Source organism: Parasteatoda tepidariorum, chromosome 5, assembly GCF_043381705.1.
Source record: "Parasteatoda tepidariorum isolate YZ-2023 chromosome 5, CAS_Ptep_4.0, whole genome shotgun sequence".
In the NCBI taxonomy this organism is placed as follows: domain Eukaryota; kingdom Metazoa; phylum Arthropoda; class Arachnida; order Araneae; family Theridiidae; genus Parasteatoda; species Parasteatoda tepidariorum.
In genome coordinates this window covers 43,219,824-43,244,722 of record NC_092208.1, presented here as the reverse complement: position 1 = coordinate 43,244,722, position 24,899 = coordinate 43,219,824, and the positions used below count along the sequence as shown (strand labels likewise).

The window sequence follows — 24,899 nt, the reverse complement described above, 5'->3', positions numbered from 1 at the left end:
ATATTTAAAATAAATAAGAATTTAAACAAATATTTTAAACCATAAAAGTGTATGGTGTCTTTTACATACCAAGCAAGCAAGTTTAGATACAATTTATTTAAAATTTACTAATAACAGTTCGTTTATATAGTTGTAAGATAGAAAGGATTGTGCTGCCATCCATTTATTAGAAAGGAAACTACATTAGAAAGTCAATACTTACATGATTAAGGAAAACTGCAGTTACACATTGTTACATCAACCATGTAGTACATAGTACACTAATTAATGAGTGTCTTTACATTTTATTACCTACACAACACGCGTTCTTACCAACAAGTGATGAAGAAAGCTCTTCTAATATTTAGATTGTCTGAAACTCAATATTGAAAATGTTATTAAATGAAATGTTTTTTATATAATTTTTTATAGTTTACTATTGGTACTTAAAAGTTGTATATGTACGTTTGGAATTAAATTGATATGTATCAAAAGAATCTTTTAAAATATATTTTATAACCAGGTTATATTTTCCGTACAGCAATAATGAAACACTTTTAAAATCATAAGAAAGTTTGACTATATAATGATTATGATTTCTAAAGCTTTAAAATACGTTTTACAGAATTGTAATATGGTACAAATACTTGAAAACTATCTTTTTCACCTATAGTATTTTAAAGGCTTGTACATTAGATTCTGAAGGAATATATTCCCAGCTTAAATAAGTAAAGTGAGCGTTAGAAAATAAAAAGAGAGAACTTTTAATCTTTAAACGATTTATATAGGGAGTCGGTTGCATGAGCTAATATTTTTAAAGCGCTTAAAATATTATGCTACAAGAAACTATTCACTTACCATCATGTAATGGATCAATCGAATGAATCATGAGCTGCAATAGGCCATGGCGAAACTTGCTTCCTGCGTGCAAAATAGGAGTACTTGCCCGCCGCTTCTTCATCTATAAGTACAAACAAAAATAATAGAATCATTTAAATTATTCAGATATTACAAAATATCCGAATCATAATTAATCATACTAATTTGAATATCCGTAGAGCGAATTCTGCTTAATTTATGACGCAATGGATGCATCTTCAAGAAGAAGAAACAACAGTATTCACCGCATTAGAATTAAAATTATAGATACAAATCAATTGTTCAATTCTAGATACTTGCTATAGGTCATGACTTCAGTTTACGATATTATCTATCTTAAAAGCGATTGTTAGTATGTGTGATTCAGGAATTAGTTAAAAAACGTAAATGGTTTGACTATGATATAAGCCAGGAATTTTATGATATACTCGTAAACAAAACTTTCTTAAACTGTGTAGAACTTTTTATTCCATATCTATATATTGAAAGCGTTTAACTTAAGCAACTCAAAAGTATTGAAAAATTAACAAAAAAGTGCGAGTAGAACAATATAATAGTTTATTAAACTAGTATTATTATGTGTGAATCCTAATCTACAAAACATATTTATTTAAAAAAGCACAATTAAGCTAAAGAATATTTTTACTCTTAAACTAAAAGTTAAATACCAAACTTTCCAAAACTTATTGTGATTTTTATTACTGCTATTTTATATTTATGCGTGTTATTTTATGTATTGTAGTGTTATTTTATGTATTGTAGTGTTACTTTATGAGAGCAAAACTACAAAAAGTTAGCAAAATTGCAAAATACTGCTATAAAAGAATTTAAAAATTGCATATTATGCTGTAATTTTGATTCGGGAATCTCTTTTTTGAAAAGGACTCTGTTTTAACTACTCAGAAGTATCACAAATTTTAAGTCTAACGCCTTATGGATATTAATTACGAAGTCTTATAGATGTTCTTAAAATTTAGACAACTTATTTTATAAATAATTATCCATTTTTAAATTGCTCACTCTTTAAAATATATTAAGCTTTGCAGTTTAATATAAAGCAGTGGTTAATTCTTAACCTATTAAAAAATTCCATTTCGTTTTTCGCTCATCCCGTTCGAACGATTCGTTATAAAATGTTCTAAAATCGTTCCGGTAAAAATGGATTCCAAGGATTACACAGATTGGCAAAAAATAATATGCTTCTAGTAACATTTCTTACATGTAGGAGCGTTTGCTAGGTTTTAAAGCACCCAGGCACGAATCCAGTTTTTGCGCACACTCACAAATTTGCTTTTTTTCGATAATTTTTATTTGAAGTTATGGTTTTATAAAAAACGGAACTGCTTTTTGTCTTAAAAGATAATAAAACAAGCAAAATAATTCTTAGAAGATACAATAATACTTGGAAGACATAATACTTCGAAGAAATAATACTTGGAAGAAAATAATACAATATAATACTTAGAAGATATATTTAAACAACAGTAAAATACGTAAGCAAGGAATTAGAATGTAATAAAAAATGTGGGTTCAGATTATTTTAAAGTAAAAAATAAAATCGAACAAAATCTAACTTCACTCATAAAATAAGCTTTCCATACAGAAGTATATGTAAAGTAATATATAATAAAGTACTCTTTCAAACTATTTTTAAGCATTTCAAAATGTATTTATATATAAAGAAAAGTGGATCAATTTATATGCATTTTCTTCATTCTGTTGTTGATGTAAACCCATTTCACTCTCATTCGCTTGAAGTAAGCTTTCTTAATAACTTTGTTACAAATATATTTTTCATTAAAATTGAGCAAATTTTGAAATTATAATCCTGAAACATACAAGAAATCAAAATTCTTTTATTGAAATTACTTTCCAAACATTATAAATGTCACAAAAATTTTAGAAAAATATTTTCATTCGCTAGTTATCTAAGCTGTTAAAATTCCTCGGAAAAAATGCTTAAGTAACAATTCTTTAATTGTTAATTTACCATACGCAATCGAAATAGTCAAATAAGCATAAAAAAATGGTATTCAAGCTGTATAGTGTGAAACAATCGTTCATTGACTGTTTTCATCTAATATGATTAAACAATTAAAATTTCATTCGCTCCAACTAGGCCCACATTATGAAGCCACTTCGTTCTTTGCAGTTGAGTCATATTAAGGCCGAGAGGACCATCTGTTAATCTCATGACCGCCTAAGTAGGGGTTCGTATCCCAGCGGTGACACACCAATATTTCTTCCATTCATTCAACATATGAACTGTTTTTAGTGTCCCGCACTCCCTAATTGGTGACTCTGGAATATACGAGCACAATACTCTTATACAAGCATAGATAGTCGCACCATAGAGCTGGTTTATTAACTAACAAAAAGCCTAACTCCATCGTCCTATTAATTTTTATTTTTATGTTATGAAGTTGGTAATTGTAAACGATTGAAAAACCGTATAGTTTTAGATTCACGGCTTTTAACCATACCAGTTGTACCAAACCGTAAAGAAAAAACTTTACAGTTGTTAAAATATATAGACTGCTGCCGGTAAGTATAGCGTAGTTTCAGAATGAAAATTCTTACAATATATGATTAATATATAAATGGAATTAAAAAATTCATGAATGATATAAAGTTTTAAAAGAATGTAATATACGAGATGGAAAAGGAGATTAAAATTTATGTATATATATATTTTTTAATTCTTGAATTCATTTGCTAAGTTTGATTTCTATTACTAAATTTATAAACATAAATTTGGAATCTCTTGAACTTGCTTGCTTTCGAAGCCCGGTGTCCCCTTTTTACCCCTTTAGCCTCAAAAATGCTTTCAATAAAGCGGATTGGAAGGTTCTTAAGGCTAATATCAATAACCTAGGCATCCCGGACAATATTTCGGGTTCTATCTTTAGCTTTCTGAATTCTAGGAAGGTTATTTTTAATGATGATTCTGGCGAGCTTGTTATGGAAAAGCAAATCAATGTAGGTGTGCCACAGGGCTCTTCCCGGGGTCCGGTCTTGTGGCTCATTGTCATCGATACCATTTTTAACTTTTGTGACTGTATTGATTTTACACACTTCCCTGGCTTTGATTGCTTAGATTTTAAGCTAATTTCTTTCGCGGATGATGTCTTCGTGCTGGTCGGTGGCTCGATCTTCTATCATTTTGATGCCCTGGTGACTCATATCCTCATCAATTTATCAGCCTGGGCCGAGCAAAATATATTTGAATTTAGTCGTGAAAAGACACAACTAATTACATTCCCGAAAACCAATAAAAAGGTTGCTAGACTTCCCTGTATTAAGCTGCACAGAAACGATAATAGTAATATTAAAAACACACGAACACTCAAATACTTGGGAGTCCTGCTCGACCCGGGCTTGACGTGGATCCCCCATCTTAACGAGACTAGAGATAAGATCCAAAGATTCAATCAGGGGATAAGGAGAGTTGCTAGGGCAACCTGGGGGCTCAGCCCACTTATACTTAAACGAATCTACCTCCAGGCAAGCGAGCGTATTATTTTATATGCAGCCAGTGTTTGGTACAGAAATAACACAAGGATGAACGAAAAACTTAAATCTATCCAAAGGATCCCTCTACTCACCATCACCAAGGCGTATTCGACAGTTAGCTCTGAAGCTGTACAGATACTGGCTGGCATTGTCCCAATTCACCTAAAGATCCTCGAGGACATTATTATCAAAAGGATGAGATGGGGTTGGAGGACGGATGATTTGGTTCATGTTTTTCCAGAGTTCTCTACACAGAATATTATTTTTGATATTCCAACCCCACTGCACCCATCTAAGTATCGCTCCTTGCCCTGGGGGTATGATTGCCCAAAAGATCAGGGTTTGGAGATTTTCACCGACGGCTCTGGGATGGAGACTGACAACGATAACATCTTCAGAACTGCTTTTGCATTCGTTGTCTATTTTAACGGAGTAAAAACACATCAGGTCTCCACTAGGGTCGAAGAGGTGGCTTATTATGGCGGCGAGGCACGGCCATAATAAGGGTCTGTAGACCTAATATAAGGATCTTTTGATTCGGCTGTCTCTTGCTCAAAACACAACCAGTTTTTACTTACTTTATCGCTATGAATTGTTCTTTGTCTTTCTTGTGTATTGTAAATTTTGTATCTGATGGCCTGTTGCCATCCATCCACTTGATGTAAATTTTGTGTTTTTAATGCCTCTACCGTATGCCCATAGATGGGCGGGTCGGGGACATACAATAAATAAATACCCCTTTAGCCGCCGCACTGCTTGTGTATATTTTGGACTCGAATTTGTTATAATAATGCTATGTGGTACAGCCTCTATTTTTCTAGTTAAATTTGACTTAATCAAGTGAAATTCACATCTTAAAATCATAAAAATCGTGACTTTCATTTCACAGGTTTGAATTATTGCGCACTTGATTCTACTTTAAATAGTACAGAACCGAAACTTTAATCACAATTAGAGCGGGATTTATAAAGCTATTAAGATTTTAAAAGCTTCTAAACATTATGTATATCAATTTTTAAAAGTCTGCGAAAGGTTTTGCTGCCAAGTAGATAAGTATTTATGTATTTATGTAAGTATTCATGTAAAAGTTTCCAATACGTATTGTATTGGACAATGCGTATTGGAGTTTTTTCATCTGGAATAACGGGAGTATGAAATTTGGAATAATAATTAAATTGTAAGTAAATTTGAGAATCTTTCTACTGAATAGGCTTATTGAGTTTTAAAATGTCTGCTATCTCCACAGAAATTTTGTTTGGAACTTTTTAAAAAAAACATTTGTAACAAATGATAAGAATGCAAAATATATTAAAGAGCTAAAATACCAAGGGCAAAAAAAAATATATAATTCATGACTGGAAACGAATTATTTCCATTCAGTTGTTGACATTACTCACGACATCTTCGTGCTTAGAACTCTAAAAGATAAAGTGAGTTTTAAAACTCGAAATTCATACAGCTGATATTCACTAAACACTATTATAAGTTTATAGCACTCGTAAAAAACTTTTGAAAACAACTGTTGACATTGAAAGAATTTTTTTTAAAAAAAAAACGGCAAGTTTAAGAAAATATACCAAGTGATTTATAGAAATGAACGATATTACATAAAAAATTTATTTGGATTCATAAGTCTATACTTTAAAAAAAATAATACTCATGAAAAAAAGATTTAAAAACGGAATCAAACGATATGTCCATTTTCTTAATAGCTACATCCATTTTTTGAACAAACATTTCGAGCTGTGCCTTTTTTCTTGAACATGCATTTCGAGCTCTTGTCAAGTTTTAAAAACTCAGCGATAGAATATTTTATCATAAAAATGCATGTTTGGTACAACTTTATGAGAGGTTGCTCAGAGGATAAATACTCTCAGTTGTAGACGAATTATAGGTAACAATACAGCTCGCAGTGACTGCTCACGTCTCGCACCAACTACAGTGTAGGCTTAAAAGACTCTCAGTTGTAGACGAATTTTAGGTAACAATACAGCTCGCAGTGACTGCTCACGGATCGCACCAACTATAGTGTAGGCTTAAAATACTCTCAGTTATAGACGAATTATATATAACAATTTCCTTACAATCGGGGGGAAAGGGGATGTCATCCTGTAAAGGCTTACATTAAAAATTAAAAAGATCCATGTTGCAGATACTCCATGTTGCTGTTGTTGTTGTTTCTAATGCCATTTGCCACACGATCAAGCCTGCTTGGTGAAACCGAGCAAATTTAAGGCAGAGTGTGCGTTTCTTGTTTTTCAGTGGCGCCATCTATGGCCAAGAATTCGACTTATGCCACACCATACGTCACCCCCGTTTATAGGGTTGACCCATTCATACATCCATTCATTCATCCACAGATCGTAATTTTGACCTGAATCAGAGAACGATCTATCTCCAATCCAGTACCCCCAGAGGTATTGATTTGTTATGGGAACATGGAGGACTTTTGAAACTCGACAGATTTAATGTGCATCAGTCACTTTACTACACAGGGAGTCCTCGGCAGGCGGGGTTCGAACCCACGAACTCTCGGACATGGGCACAGCGCCCTACGGACCAGGCTATCCTGACCCAAGTGATACTTCATTATCTCTTGTTTTGCTGTTTTTGTAAAGAAGTCCAATAAAAACATGAACAACCACATCTGAATCCAAACAATTTATTTCTTTATTGGAAATCATGTATGTAGATTTTTCGCAAATAAGTGTTTCAAAAGACTCCATCAGAAATTATTCTTTTATAAAATCCATTTATTTTGTCTTATTTTATACAATGACGGTGTTAATAGAAATATGCCAGGGGAGTTAAAAAAACTCTTGTTCTTCCAAATCAAAAGTCTACTTAAATAGGATAACAAAGAGACGCTTCGGTGTGTATATAGAGAGATAAATTCAATATTGGTGATTTATCGAAAACGAGTTTTGCCAAAATTATGCCTATTTTACTTGCCCACACTATCTTATGATGCATTTTAAATATTTCGGCGAAAGAATAAATCCCTAAAAAAATGCTGCGAAAAATATTTTTAAGCTAAAATTAAGCCTATTTAAGCTAAAAGTTGAGCCGCGGTGGCTCATAGAATAGAGCGTTCGCCTCCCAATGAGGTTACTCAGCTTCGAATCCCAGCGGTGGCAGGTTGAGACGAATTCTGTNGTGACTGCTCACGGATCGCACCAACTATAGTGTAGGCTTAAAAGACTCTCAGTTATAGATGAATTATATATAACAATTTCCTTACAATCGGGGGGAAAGGGGATGTCATCCTGTAAAGACTTACATTAAAAATTAAAAAGATCCATGTTGCAGATACTCCATGTTGCTGTTGTTTCTAATGCCATTTGCCACACGAGCAAGCCTGCTTGGTGAAACCGAGCAAATTTAAGGCAGAGTGTGCGTTTCTTGTTTTTCAGTGGCGCCATCTATGGCCAAGAATTCGACTTATGCCACACCAAACGTCACCCCCGTTTATAGGGTTGACCCATTCATACATCCATTCATTCATCCACAGATCGTAATTTTGACCTGAATCAGAGAACGATCTATCTCCAATCCAGTACCCCCAGAGGTGTTGATTTGTTATGGGAACATGGAGGACTTTTGAGACTCGACAGATTTAATGTGCATCAGTCACTTTACTACACAGGGAGTCCTCGGCAGGCGGGGTTCGAACCCACGAACTCTCGGACATGGGCCTAGCGCCCTACCGACCAGGCTATCCCGACCCAAGAGATACTCCATTATCTCTTGTTTTGCTGTTTTTGTAAGGAAGTCCAATAAAAACATGAACAACCACATCTGAATCCAAACAATTTATTTCTTTATTGGAAATCATGTATGTAGATTTTTCGCAAATAAGTGTTTCAAAAGACTCCATCAGAAATTATTCTTTTATAAAATCCATTTATTTTGTCTTATTTTATACAATGACGGTGTTAATAGAAATATGCCAGGGGAGTTAAAAAAACTCTTGTTCTTCCAAATCAAAAGTCTACTTAAATAGGATAACAAAGAGACGCTTCGGTGTGTATATAGAGAGATAAATTCAATATTGGTGATTTATCGAAAACGAGTTTTGCCAAAATTATGCCTATTTTACTTGCTCACACTATCTTATGATGCATTTTAAATATTTCGGCGAAAGAATAAATCCCTAAAAAAATGCTGCGAAAAATATTTTTAAGCTAAAATTAAGCCTATTTAAGCTAAAAGTTGAGCCGCGGTGGCTCATAGAATAGAGCGTTCGCCTCCCAATGAGGTTACTCAGCTTCGAATCCCAGCGGTGGCAGGTTGAGACGAATTCTGTTCCTAGATCCTCAGTGGATCCATCCGTAAAATATCCTCCGTGGTGAATGGATCATGGGTTAGAATCATCCTGCTATCAGACTGAGAGTGGGAGATTTTCGTGGTTTCCTCCAACGCAAATGCTGGATGGTTACATTACAATGTCCTCTACGAAGGCTAGTTTATCAGAATTCTTTATCCAAAAGTTCCCTTGTCTTCTGAGTTGGGTTAAAAAATTTTAGTCCACGGAGTGGAACATTGATAGACACAACTCAGAATTGGGTTGGCTGTTCGACACTGGTTATAAAATAAAATATTAAATATAGATTTTAATAACCAGTTATGTGTTAACTTGAATAACAATTCGTTGTATGATTAGACTGAATACAAGTTAGCATAATTTATAAGAAAAAAAACTAAATACGTTTATAAATTTCAGAAATGAGTTAAACTGTTAGGAAATATGTAATGCCTATGATAGGAGGTTTATGCGATTTGTCTACGTCATACCAGTGGGGTTAATATCATCAAAAAAATATCCATGGAAGCAAGTTCGCTCAATGTTTGACCCAAGAATTCACTCGTCTTCTGAGTTGGGCTCAAAAATATTAAGCTACGTTCTGCATTGAAAGTAGTAAATTAGATCTGGATCGGCTGTTTAATCTCTCTGATAAAATTTAAAAACATACTTTTACATTTTATCTTCGATAGCAATAGAAATTAATTTTTAAATCTAGCACAGTTTAATCTAGCATTAAATTTAAAAAACAGCTTTTTTTATTTGTTTAATATGCTAAATTTATAAATTAAAATACTGAGCTTTGAAAAATATTCATAAGTATACATTTAAATATGTTAGAATGACTCAAATTACCGCATTAACTAATGATTTACATAGATTTTATTTTACTTTTTATGCGAAATACGAAGTAAAAATTTCAAATAAATGCTTAAGTAGTGCAGAAAAAGGAAAATTATTTACTTCATTTTAATTTACCTTATACGTAATCTTATTTTAAGGACTTAGTGAGCTTTTTTTTTAAAAAAAATAGCTTCACTGAATATTTATCATTTTCACTTGAAAACTTTTGAGAAAAAACTATAAAATCTTAGAGTTAAAAAGCTCACGGAGAACCTATGTTTTTTTTTCCCTTTCTTAAACGCACGGAAATATAAACCTTGCGTTAACTTCTAAAAAAAGAAAAAAACAATTTTAAGAAAATAAAAAAAATCATACTAAAAAAAATGCACCACTTTAATTAAAGAAGCCTATCTCGAATATAAAAAAGCGCTTGGTTTTCAGAAAGATTTTAAAAAACTAACACTTAACGTCATAATAAATCTTTACTGTTAGAGCAAATGGTGTAGTGTTAGTCAGAAAACTATAAGATAAATCTTAATTTTGATATTCAAAAACTATTAATTTTTCATTACTTTTCTTAAACATTTTTTTGTACTTATCTCAAAAAGCTATTTAATTAAATTAGCAATAGATATATATAAATGAATGGCAATGTCTATCAGAATCGAAAATGCATTAACCAATTAATTTTCCCCCTAAGAAAGGAAATGTCTATCAGAATCGAAAATGTCAGTCAAGCAATTGATTTTTCCCCTAAGTATGGGAATGCCTATCAGAATCGAAAATGTCAGAAAACCCATTGGTTTTCCCCTAAGAATAGGAATGTCTATCAGAATCGAAAATGTCAGTCAAACAATTGATTTTTCCTCTAAGAATGGGTATGTCTTTCTGAATCGAAAATGTCAATCAAACAATCGATTTTTCCTCTAAGAATGGGAATGTCTATCAGAATCGAAAATGTCAGTTAGCCGATTGATTTTTCCCCTAAGAATGGGACTGTCTATCAGAATCGAAAATGTCAGTCAAACAATTGATTTTTCCCCGAAGAATGGGAATGTCTATCAGAATCGAAAATTTCAGTCAGACAATTGATTTTTCCCTTCAGTATGGAAATGCCTATCAGAATCGAAAATGTCAGTTAACTGATTGATTTTCCCCCTAAGAATGGGAATGTATATCAGAATCGAAAATGTCAGTAAGCCAACTGATTTTCCCCTNGTGATTACAAGTAATTGATTACATAGCTGTAATTATCTGTAATCAATTACAGTTGTAATCGATTACTGTAATCAACGGCCAACTCTGGTACGCAGCTGTCAATTTGTTTAAAAGTTGAGATAACTTTTAGAATTGACTTTTAGAACTGAAAATTAGAATTGACATACGCAAGAGATTACGGTTTTTCTATTAAAGTTTAAAATGCCAGTTAGCCAAGTGACTTATTTAAAATAATAGTAATAATAATAATGAAATTGAGTTTGAAACTATTTTGATATTCTGAGACACATTCGCATTTGAAAAAATAGATGACTATAGATATCTGCTAATAGAAGATTTTAAAGCAACCAGAAAAAATTGAGGAAAGACACACGCATGTATGATTTCTATTAAAATTGAAAATATCACTTAACAAATTAAAAAAAATTTTGATCAAAAACTGAGTTCAAGTTAAATTATCTCAGAGATTGTTCTTCTTTAGATAAATAATAAAGTGTAGATATCGATTAATTTAGGTGTTACAAAAGAACAAGAAAAATGAAAAAAAATATTATAGACATGCACAAAGAACTTTTTTTTCATTAATTAGAATTGGAAGAGTAAGTTAACTGATTGGCATTTTTAAAAAAAAAAATTAGTTGAAGTCAAATCTGGCACCCAGACACATTAGAAATTGTTTCCTTAAAATAATGAAACAGACTTAAATTATTTAATGGAACTTGAACATCTCTTTATTATGTATTTTTAGAGCCCCTATTGTGCAATTACGTTTAAAAAGTACAATATGGCTCAAATTGAAACCATTTTTAGGTAGTAAAAATTTAACAAAAATATGATTCAATACGTTTCAAAATTTCAAACCATGTAAAGTGAGTATCTAATAATACTAAAAAAAGTTTTAATTATTCATCATATACCTTAAAGTTTAAAGTTTTCAATTATTAAAAAAGATTATTCACTGAGAAAAAAAGCAGGGTCAAAAGTACCTAGAATATGATGAAATTTAACGCGTTTCTGTCTCTTCGGGAAAGTCGAAAAGTTCTGTAATTTTTAGCAAATCGCTTTTGCAATGATTTTGGTAAAATAACAATAAAATATGGTTTTAAAATAAGTGATAAAATTTGATAATTTCATCGTAAACCTTTAGACCTGAGATAAAAACCGTTCAATCTATTGAACTTACTTTTCAGTTTTTTTTTTTACTAAATGTGTGGTAATAAAGAACTATAATCGTTGAAAACCAGAAACCAGAATTTTCGGTAAACCATCATCATATGAAAAGAAAAATTAATTTTTTTCTCCATATAATTATATGATTACATGAATTAAACAATCAATTGAAGTAACATATTAATTTATTTCAAGATAGTGCATTTAAAATATCTCTTGTAAATTTCAATCACTCTTAGAATAACTTGAAAAATACATTAGCAAAAGGGTCCAGCCAGACAAGAACTAAATCAGATTTTCTACACATGTGATAATAATATTTTTTTTCTCTATAGATGTCACACGCAAATATCGGATGACGTAAGAATGAAAGAAATCATGATGGGCAGGGCCTTGCTGAAAGATAATTTTTTTCCCTGTCATCAAGAAAAGCAAATAGTCACGAAAGATGACTTGAGAAGAAACTTTTCGTCTTTCTTTAAAGAAAAAGAAAAATATCTAAGAATATTTCAAGATCGATATTACATTCACTTTATTATTTTTTATCTTTTTGTTTTGCATTTCGCAAGTTCGAACGAAGTTTGGCGACGCGCGAGTGAATTTGGCAGAGTAATTGGAGCGTTTCTTTTCTGTTTTTTTCTCTTTCAGTTACGGAAGAATAATTATGAAATTATTTGATACTGTGCTTTAAATACAATAATAGGTTTTTAGAAATCCTTTGCAAAAGAAGAATTTAAAAACTTTTATTTCCCTTTTTTAAATATAACTTCTGAAATCTATTTATTTTTCTTGTAACTTTTTATCGTTTGTCTTTTGCTTTTTACAAAACAAAATAATTTTTTATTGGTTTATTAAAAATGCCTCCTAGTTTATGTTAAAATTGAAAAATTGTAAATGTGTAGCTTAGATATATTTTTAGCATATTGTATTTTCTTTTAAAAGAAATTTTTATATTCTTAATAATGTTCATTGACAATGCTTTCCAATGTATATTGCTTTTTATGAAATAAAAATTACATACTAATTTCAATGTAACAGATGTTTTCTAACTTTTTTTATGGCCTTTAAATTTATGACGCGCATTCTTCATAATGTGTGAAATAATGTATATTTATAAATGTAGATTCATTAGGTTAAAATACCTGATGAAGAAACGAATAGAATTGAAGAATAGAATTCTCACTAAAAATATATCTTGCTTTGAAATACATTCGTATTACACGAACAACTGTTTCTTTTCAGTCTCTTCAGAAGTGAATTGTAATCATAAGTTCGGATTAAATAAGGTATCGTTAACTAATGAAATGGATAGAATAGAATTCTTGCTTTGAAATATATTCATATAACGCGAATACCTGTTTCTTTTCAGTCTCTTCAGAAGTGAATTGTAATCATAAGTTCGGATAAAACCAGGTCTCGAAAACTAATGAAATATATAGAATAGAATTATTGGTATAAATATATCTTGCTTTCAGATATATTCGTATAACACGAATACCTGGTTCCCTTCAGTCTCTTCAGCAGTGAACTGTAATTATTAGTTCGGATAAAACCAGGTCTCGACTACTAATGAAATGAAGAATGATCCTTTCTAATCTTGTAGACAATTAATTTCAAATGACTCCTGAACAGAGCGTAAATTTAACAGAAACGAAAGCATTTATTAGAGAAAACATAAATTTACAAAAAGAGTTTTTAAAAAAATGCGTACTTCTAAAAACTTATTAAAAATTTACAATATAACCGTTAGTTATAAATAAATAAATAAAAACATTAAAAAGAAGATCTTATGAAGCCACTTAGCTCCTTGAAACTGGGTATACACTTTAGTTGAGAGAGCTAACGTACCAATCTCATGATCGGCTGAACGGAGGTCCAAATCTCAGAGATGACACTATATTTCACCCCTTCCTTTAACGCATTAAAGTAATCAATCTTCAGCAATTCTCAAACATCGTTTCACTGTTGTTGTTTTAACTGAACTCTTTACTTCAGTCACGGTCATAAAAAAGTTCATTTACGCGAAGAAAAATTGTGCACGTGTCGCTTTTCAAGCAATAGGAAAACTTTATAGCTTTCAAAAATATAATCTACAAAGCTTACATTTTTCCAGCTGTCGAAAAGAAGGCGTCCATCACAGAGAAATATTAAAAGAGATTACACTCTAATGTTAGAGAATATAAAAAGTCAACCCGCTTTTTTTTCAGTTCGTAGCAAAATGACAACACTGGCGCCAAACGGTTTTACCATCATACAACAACAAAAAGTTTAACTACAAGTTACATGAATGAGTTTATTCTATTCTTTTGAATTTGTTGATACTTTCTCGTGTCCATGAAAAACTAACAAAAAATAATAATAAATAAATAAATAAAATAAAACGCAAAAACACCACCAAAGGTGGCAACAATTGTGACTGCCTTTTATGGAACGTCTTTGCTAAATAGGACCTTCCACAGTGGGTCCATGAGAGGAATTAGATCAAGTTTCAGTGCTCTTAGGGTTAAAACTTGATTGGTCTTCTGTGCTCTTAGTGTCAAAACTTGATTGGTCATCAGTTCCCTCTGGGTTAAAACTTGATCTGATTTCAGGTCATTTTTTACACTCAATGTACAATCTTGTTTCATTAGAATAGACCAGGGATGACGAACCAATGGCATGCGTGCCATTTATGGCACGCGACACAATATTTTGGGCACTCCACCGATCACAATTGTTGTTACACTATGAATTGTTATTACACAAATGTTATTACGCTATGAAGCATACGTAACAATTAAATTAAAATTCACAAAAAACAAACAAAATAATAAAAAATTATTAATAAAAAAATTGCAAATTAATACTAAAAAAACAATTAATAAACGTAAAAAACAAGTTAACAATAAATAACTAGCAAAAAAAAAATCCACAGTCCTGCTTAAACTAACATCTTACAACCTAATATAAGTTATTGGTCATCGAATCTGCAACAACAGAAGTCACACTNTTTAAATCTCGTATTTATTATTATTATTTTCCCAATAATCACGAAGTCAAAATTATTTGACGGCACGTTTATCACCTCATTAAGCAATTTTTTAGAGAATATGGCACGTTGGTGTATAAAGGTTCGCCACCCCTGGAATAGACCGTCATTCCCCTAATAGCGATGGGTTCTTAAACTTGTGATTGTGAAAGTTAGAATTCTCGGGAGTTCGATAGATGTGATGAGTGGCTTCTTGAAGAAATGAAGTAAAAGTCTTATTCTGATCACTGCGTTTATCTCAGCAAGTGGGATGATGATGTAGTGTTGGCCATGGTCTCAGGCTTCATTGGCCGAGGAATCAGCACACTAATTTCCTTCGATATTTGTAGGTGCAGATATTCATTGTAGCATACGGGATTTTCCCTTGCAATACAGCTGCTCGAATAGAATATTTATGAATGCTAGTTGTTCCATTTATGATGGCTTCAAAGTCCAATTTGGAATATGAAAAGATTCTATATCCTTTTGTAATATCAATAGCTTGATAGTGAGTCATGTATATGGTGAGGGCTTCTCTAATCGCTAAGAGCTCTCTGGTAAAGTTAGAGGCAATTACACCTCTGGTAATTTTGTGTTCATGTTTCCTACCAAGGAGAAGGGCAATTGTTGAGATATTTGTCTGAGGATCCATCAGTGTGGTAAACTGTCAGGTTATCTTGGAAAAAAATTTCTATCGTATCGAATCCTTTTAGTTTAAGAGCAATATCTTCCTCTTTTCAGAGCAAGGTTGCAACAGGTTGAAGTTAAACTTAGTTTTTCTGTGTGATTTTTTTGGAAAATAGTGGTTCTTTAAGAAAATCTAAGGTAAAATGTTCTATATTGATCTGTTTTCTGATATGTATATTGATCTTTATTGATCTGATATTGATCTTTTCAAATCAGTGAAAACCGTCATAGAGATATGATCTGCGTTGTGACAACGGAGTTAGTTCATGAACTTGATGGTGGCGAGATTGCGCCTGTCTTTTGGAGTAGGTATGCCACATTACTGTACGGCTTTTTCATTGATGGTTAATGAACCTGCACCAATAATAAATATTTCTTTGTAATTATTTGGTTATTTGTTTTATTTTAGTTAAATGAAATGCTTAGAAATTAATTCTTTAAGCTTGTCGTGTACTAATAAAGACAAAAGTAATTTTTTTTTTAACATTTTAGATTCTATTAATTTTTTTCTTCTTAAATTTACGCTGATGTTCATTTAAATACATATTTAAAGGGATGACAAGCAACTGTATTACTTTTAATCTAAAGAATGAAATCCGAAAAGCGTTAATAATGCAGTTTCTTTCTTTTTTATGTTTTTAGTAGAATTTAATAAATGACTAAATTAAATGAATATGAGTAAATAAAATCATAATAGGCACACTCTTAACGTATAATGCGCATAAAATCGCATAAAGTTTAAACATGTAGACGCCTTAACATATAAGATCTAAAATTTAAAAAAATAGAAACTCATTATAAAACTTAATATTTTTACATCAGTGCACTGTATGAAAAAATTTCGAAACGCTAACATAAATTCACACAATCCTATCTTTATTTAATTATTTTGATTGATATGGAGCAACAAAAAATACTTTACTTTGGATCTAATCACATTCAGAGAAGTTATTCTGTCCTTCATCCTTTAAATAAAATCCTCTTTAGGGCTGAATTAATTAAAAATATGACAGAGACATTAAATTATAACCGTAAAGTGTTTATTATTCAAATCTGCAGTCGTTTCTTTGAGAGTACAGTTGGCTAGCTAGAGGGAGCAGTTGGGCTAGGAAGAACTTTTAGAAAAGAGTCCTGATGACGACAGAGTGGATTGTTCTTAAGTGCTATAGTTCAAGAAGCCCATTCTTTAAACCCACTAGACTTGAATGAAGAAAACAAAACACTTTTGGAGGAAAAAAAACAGAGTTGCTAACGAAAAAATAAATAGAAAATAAAAGAAAGGTCATGTGATTACTCTTGGATTTCAAATTAAACCATTTTTTAAAAGATCGGTAGATTAACCAGCAAAAAATTTATGAAGTATATCTTTTCTAACTAAACATCGATTATTTATCAATCAAAAGTAACCGCATTATTTTTCGTATTTTTTTTTCCATTTAAGTAACATCTGCTCTTGTCGTTGTTGTTGTTGTTAATTTACGTCGCACTAGAGCTGCACATTGGGCTATTGGCGACGGTCTGGGAAACATCCCGGAGGATGATCCGAAGACATGCCATCACAATTTTGATCCTCTGCGGAGGGGATGGCACCCCCGCTTCGGTAGCCCGANCTAGTGAGAACCAAAACAATATGGAAATGAATGAGGGAAAACTGGATCCTACTACGTGATTTCCCGGCCAATAAAAATGTAGCGTTAAACGTTTGACGCAACCTCGTTGGAAGTCGCATAAGAAGTATAACTTCAAAAAATTGCCAATGCAATTGTTTCGAAATAAGTATTCCAAGAATTATTTTACGATTAAACAAAATAAATTTAATAAAGCAGCAGAAAATTAAAGGTTTTATATCAACTTATTTTTTAAAAACATAACTATTTTCAAATTATTTATCTTAGTGCGATACAGAATAATAAAATCTATGTATCACATTTAGGTATTGTTTGAATATTCATACCACCGAGAAATTTTGCTTTCGTGGAGGACTTTTTGATTTAACTAACCTGCATTTGCTTTACATGCAGAGGAAAACCACGAAAATCTCCCACGGTTAGGCAGACGGCAAGGTAGTCTAACCCAAGATCCGTCTACAACTGAGGATATTTCATGCCAGTATTGTGATGGGTTCGAACCGGGTGCGGAATGCGAATCAACCTGGGATTCGAACCCGGGTCACCTCATTAAAAGGAGGGAGCTCTATCCCTTAAACCATCATGACTACCAGACGATCAGACTGGAAACCGTCAGACGATCAATATTTTTTTTTTTTTTTTTTTTTTTTTTTTTTTTTTTTTTTTACAATTCAAGCCCGGGAAGATTTTATTTTACAACGCCCAATTTTGAACATCCCGCAGAATCGAAAGTAAATTATTTGTAAGGGCTTGTATGTTTTTAGTTGCATAATAAAGATGATTATATTCTGATAAGAAGAATTATGTAAGTCCGTCAATTGTATTGAATAATTTCACAAGTTTTAACTTATATCCTCTTCGGAATTGTTTAACCTAGTTAGAATTCATATTTTTTCTCTGCTGTGCGTATGTTTAATTTACAAACAAATTTTTGTTGTGTATATTATATATAGCGTATATATAGTGTATATAATTAATGTTTTTTGCTTCACATTATGTAGGAAAAATAGCTTTGCTGATTCCTATGTTTATCTTATCTTACTGTAATTACGAATTTTAGTGTTACTTAATGACTAAAATGGCGTCAGTTATTTCACACCAAATAGTGAAGAAAATAATTCTTGGTGCAGTGAAACACCTAGATCTAAAAGTTGTGTATGATGCGTCATAACTTTTAAAAAGTAGTGTAGTGAACTACACCACTTTTGACATTGAGATACCCTAAAATATTTTACAGTGCACACAGTAAAACATTTCTGCGCAGATGAACACCAAAAATGGAGACATTTATTACACCAAACTGATGTCCTACTACATAAAAGACAAAATGATAGCTCCTAGTGCCACGATAACCCTAGAATATTTTTTACACTGCTTGAGGTAAAGTAATCGCCCCTAACCACCACGTTTGTTACTTAGTAACACTAAAATGTATAATTGCAATAAGATATGATATACAAGAGAATCAGTAAAGTTATTTTTACGAGACAATATAAAGTAAGAATCAGTAATTTAGGTTATATACTTGCGTACACTAATTCTTAAAATAAAATGAGTTTGTAAGTCAAACATACTCGTTTTAGAGAGAATATGAAGACGAATTTGAACTAGTTTTTACAAAGCAGGTGCTGATAGAAATTATACATTTTTAAATTATTTAATGCAGTTTACAGAGACATGAAATTGAAATATAAATATCCTTATTATACAACTGGAAACATACATACATACTTTTAGCAGCAAACTTTAGTTTCAATGAATCAAAAGCAACATTGAAGAAAGCTAAAACTACTCGCCAACTCCATATCGATTGGAAACAATAAAAGATGAATTCAAATGGCTCTAACATTGGAGTTTCCAGAAAGCAAAATATTATGGTGTAAAGACGAGTGTTCGTAGAGTTAACTTGAATAGTAGAGTTGTCGAATTTGCTGCTAACTTGAAAAAAAGGGTTTCTTCACGCAACTTTTAGGGTAGTCCAAGAATAAATTTGGAGAGATATTACATTGCAGTTTTTCACAGTGTATAAGACAATAGAAAGATTTTATGCCAATTTGCAAATCACAGAATTTTTATTAAGCATTTTTCTCATACTTTTTCTTTATTTTACATTAATTTAGGTCAAAATAAGTGAAAAATATTACATTTACCATTGCTATAATTTATGGTTACTGAAGACAGCATGAAACACCGGTGTTTTTTTCTGCGTTAAAGGTAAAATCTTCCATGCACGACTCCCTTCCAAATAATAAGTTTACAAATTTCCACTTGTTTGCAGTTATTTAAATCTAAGAGAAACAGTTGTTCATCATTGGAATTTCCTTAATTTACAAAATCAATTGTTGATAAATGTTGGAATCTGAATGAAAAAATTTTCAATTTATTTATTTTGGGGGAGTTTTAAATTTTAGTACAAATATAATTTCGATAATCTAACAGATTTTACTTAGTAACTATTAGACTGTTTTTTTATAAATGAAAATCCCCAAAATATATTTTTGCATGCTACGGCAGTGTCAGAAGAAAAACTATATAAAAGGGACGCAGATGTCCCATCTGGATCAAACGGTTAAATCTTTTGTTTAAAAATAAATAAATTTAAGAAAAGAAACTATTTTTTAACAATTTAATGTTTATCCCAAATAAATTGTTCATATATTTTTCAAACACAGTTCATAAAGCTTTCACCCGTCCTTCGGGAAGAAAATCCATGAAGAAATAAAAGGGGAAAAAAATGTCGTAGCCAGACATCCATCAATATTTCTGATGTTATCATATCCAGTGCGAGGCATTCGAGTGTCAAAAAAGGAATGAAGACTGTAGGCAACCCAATGAAGGGTAGTTGATTAGATAGAACAGTATTCATTCTTTTCTTTTTTGGTCAGGATTTCATGCATTACTGTTCAATGAGTCTGAAGTCTGATGACATAAAATAGTCCTTCGAAGATGTATAAGCTATTACGATCTGCCAACTGAGAAAAATTATTAGATATAGTATATGACGGTTAATAGAAGTTTGTATGGGAAAATACCTATGATGTGTTGTAGATTTCCTTTTCTGAAAAAGACATTTTTTTATCGTGTCTAAAACAGTACAATTTGTTTACTTCAAAAATTAACCATTTTTAAAATATATAAGAAAAAACAGCTGATTTTATTTAATTTGTATAGGGTATTTTTTTCCTAGAAAACGCTATGATTAAATATTTCTGAGATTGATATTGATCAGAAGAAAAAATTCGTTTGGCTTATAATCTAAAATTAATTTGATTTTTAAGAAAGATTTTTTTTCATAGGAAGGTGAGGGGGATTTTCAAAAATTTACCGCAAAGAATTGGCAATAAATTTGATGTATGAAGATCTGAAATAACTGATATATAACTAACTAATAAAAAACTGAATTTATGTTTATTTTTTCATGAATTTATGTTCATTTGTAAAAAATTCTAGATAAAATTAGAGTAAAAAGTTCCAGCACTGAGGGTGTCGATACATTTTACTGTAAAATCTATTTTTACCGGAACATGTTACTGAACAAAAATCTGATATATCATAATTTTTGCGTTAATAATTACCATAAAATCACTGAATCACTCAAATTAAATAAATATTTCTATAAAAATTACAGTATAATATTTTACGGTAAAATGAATTTTACGGATAATGTCAATATCAAATTGCCGATTGATACCGTTACCGATACTGTTATTTGATCCGGAATTTTTTACAATATACAAATGAGCTCAATGAGAAATTATCAAATAAACGAATGCGTATAAAAATTATTAGGCGTTTGTACAGAAAATGTGTTTCGTTTACGTATATTCTAAGATAAGCACCAAAAAAAAACGTTTTTACAAGAGTTAGCTATAGGCTTTTCATGGGTACAGTCTGCTTGCTGTTTAAAAGCATATCCGTAGAGGGTATGTTCATATTTCCTTAATGTGACAGAGTATGACAGGTATTTTATCTTAAATCTAACAAATAATTTTAATCTGTCACACTTTTCTCTAAAAGGGAAGTGTTATTTTTTTACTTATATTTATCAGAGTACCCAAACTACTCAACTCAAGTCAATGTTTCAAAGTAACAAGAAAACATATTAAATTAATGGAAAGCGTGCATTATCGATAGGCTTGAGGCGCTTATAAGCCTTAATTCCATTAATTAGAATTATACATTAAATGTGTTGTTCGCTAACCAAACATGTATTTTTGTCATTAAAGCTGTTTCGCTTTATTAGGCAAAATTTTTAACGAAACTGGCTGAGTAATTGTTTCTTAGCAAATAAATAACCGCAGGGTGTTTCATAATTTATATGAAAGTGCTGATTTTTTCCCGCAACTGGTAAGTAAAGACAAAACATTTATCTAGAATATTTTTCATTCGGCACTAGGATGTGTAATGCCATTTCTTCTATGTTATAATCATGAAGTAAACAAATATTTAGGAATATGAATAAAACAATAGTTATAAATTCCATTTATATAAAGAAATATGTTTAAACCAATATTTAAAATCAATATATAAACACAGACATGCTTCTATTATTTAAATTTCGTCAGATTATTTATTCAATGGCTTAAGTAAATATTCTTAAATATTATTATACAGGAAATATAATTTATGCGACTGCATCTCGTTTTAGACATCAATTGATATTGATATCGAAAAACTTAACTACTTCTGTAAACTGTATTCACAGAAAACGCAATAAAGATGTCAATTATAGGTTCTAACAAATGTGAAAATCAACTAATTAGGCAATTTACGAAAAAGTACTTAAAGATACTGCAAGAGATAAAGTAGATAAAGATACTCTACATTAAATATTGAAGCTCAAGTTGGACGAAACTCTGCATTTATGCAGAACCCGATATAAACCGCAGAGTTCGAACCCGATTCACATTATTGGAAGACAAACACTCAATCCCATGAACTACCACGTTTCTGTGATCTGCATTAAATTATTTTATAATGTATAATTTCTATCACTTCGGTGCTGTTAAGCCTATTTCGAAATCGTCTCTTAATATCCTTTGTGTTCTACGCTTTTGTTTGATTAACAAACTAATTTTATTTCAAGAGTTAGTGTAATTTAATGATTTTTTTGACTAATTTAATGAATTTTACTTTATATTGTATCGTAAAAATAACTGCAGACTCTTATACCTATTCTATCCGACTCTAATTATGAATTTTAATATTATTGACTGCGATAAAATGTGTTAGCTATTTTACACTTCGCAGTGTAAAATAACATTCTCTAAGTGTAGTGAAGCATTAAAAACCAAGAGTTATCTATGGTATTTTATCACACCAATTTGGTGTTGAGTAGTTGCCGCCATTTTTGGTGAAAAATATTCTACATTATGACATATTTACTTTTTTAATGATGCATCGCTTTAAATGCATCAAATATTTTCCTTCCACTATCCATAAACCACATACTGATAGTTTCATTGCTTTCTTTAGATAGCCAAGGATTTATGAAGTTTAGCACAAATCCTTGTATACCTAGAAATATGCAAATTTAATTTTGGTGAATAAGTTGACTACTTTTGTACTGTTAATAAGTTAGCAAAATGCGCCATTTTAAATTTTTCAATGCCTTGATCTAAGTATGCAGATTCATACTCGTGTTGATGTAGTCTTTTCTGGTTCGCAGCGAATAATTTGTGTGACTAAGAAAGCCTTCCAAAAAAAATAATAATAAGTGCTAAGTTACGAAAAAAATATTTTGTTTTAAGCTTAATTGTTTCTTAATATTAGTTGTTTCTTGTTACTTTAATATAATCAGAAAACTGTTGAAAAGTATAGCATTCATATAAAAACGTGCGAAAAAATAACCTTTACTTTGTTACGTAACTTTTTGATTTAGTTATTCCCAATAAATGCTGTATTTTTGTGCTTCACTTTATTTTATTAAAAGTAATATTTTAAAACGAGAAAAAGAATGTAACAGTAAAAGAAGGCAAAACGCTAATGCTTCTAAAAATGGAAGAATGTTAGAATCCGCTTTTAACTCTGAACTTTTGTTCTTGGATAAAAAGAAAGGTATCAAAATACGTTTAGATATTCCGTTATGTTATATATATAGCAATAATTTGTCCCTTATTAAACAAAATTTGACGAAGAAAGTATTTTTCAGACAACATAAATTTCTCATTACCCAATATCTTATATTTTAACGTTTGGGAATATTAGAAAAGGAACAAATCTTAACACTTTTAAGATACAGTTTGTGGGCAAATAATATTTTATGGTTTCTGTGTGATTATGAATAAATTACAGAATGTTTCGTATTCTATAGCCTTCTCCTTACATAAGTATTGATCTAAAATGTAAAACTAACTTGAGGTTGACTTTTAAACAAAGGCTGAAGAAGAAATCTCTTAGAAAGCAATCTTAGACCTCTTTTTATTTCATTTTCAAGGCTGATATTCACTTCCACTCCTTTTTTTTCGTTGGATTTCTGCCAGGACTAGTAATAGTTAAAAGAAAGAGCTTTGATTTGATTGGATGAGGTAAGATAAAGGTTGTATTTGATTGGATGGGATAAGAAAACTGAACTAAATCGATCAGTTTAACGGTACGTTGACACGAGCAAATGTGCTCTATTATCTGCCTAAGTAAAGATTCGTCTTATTCTTTTCATCCAAATTACTCTTCCCCAAAATGACTTCAAAAATCTTAATTTCATTTTGAACGAAAAGCAAATTAGTTTTCAAGAAAATCGAAACAACGATGTTATTTTTACGATTCTGTTTTAATTTGCAGAAAAATGCGCTTAGCGTGAACATATTAATAGATCTTCTGCATAAAATCCTTTAGTTGAAAGGTCAAGAATAATGAATTTAAGTTATTGAATTATAGAATTGAAATTAACTCACTATTTTAGCAAGATAACTAGCATAATTTATTATTTTCAAAGGGATATCAGTTTAATTTAGAGAAGGTGTTTTGTGCTGTAGTATAAAAATCCGTAATGTTGTTTATCTATCACTGCAACTTTATATTTAAATTTAATTAAATTTTATAATTAATGCGCATATTTTATATTTCTATTCCAAGCAAACTATTCGGCCAAAAAACATAAATGAAAACTTATTTTCATAAATCCAATACTCTATGAACCTAAGCTTTTTGTAAAAATTTCTTACTGAGTTTGTTCGAGTATTTATTTATAATTTATGATTGAAGTATCATTTAAATGAATTAAGCAGAAATTCGAAATTTAATCAAATAATATGGTATTTGTTTTATATTTGGCAGGTAAATATTAAATATTTTTAATTAAAATTATACCAATTTAAACACTAGAAATCAAATAAAAGTATGTTACTTTCAGTTTTGCTTAAATAACTAATGTTTAAATTATTGAAATTAAAAAGTCTTGAAAACGAAATAACGAAGTCCCAAAAAACAGAATATTAAAATTTTTAACACCATTATGTTTAACACCATTTAAATTGTGTCTCACGCCATAACTCACTGAAGTTTAAAATGAAGGGAATTTTCAGATTCCACTGTAAAAAATTCTGGATCAAATTACGATGAAAAAGTAATTGCGGTAAATGCATTTTTACCTGAACATTTTACGGAACAAAATATATGATATACTGTACTTTTTACAGCAATAATTACCGTAAAATCACTTAATCATTCTAAT

At 30.8% G+C, this 24,899-nt stretch overlaps 1 protein-coding gene across 4 annotated transcripts in view; it reads right to left on the bottom strand.

The window, feature by feature from the left end:
- LOC107439128 (sodium/potassium/calcium exchanger Nckx30C-like) overlaps positions 1–24,899 on the bottom strand; it is a 230,160-nt gene that overhangs the window by 71,197 nt on the left and 134,064 nt on the right. For all 4 annotated transcript variants that reach the window (XM_016051620.4, XM_071181363.1, XM_071181362.1 and 1 more), the window contains exon 3: positions 838–940. In XM_016051620.4, coding sequence (XP_015907106.1) covers positions 838–940 — 103 coding nt within the window. The remainder of the gene's footprint in view (positions 1–837; positions 941–24,899) is intronic.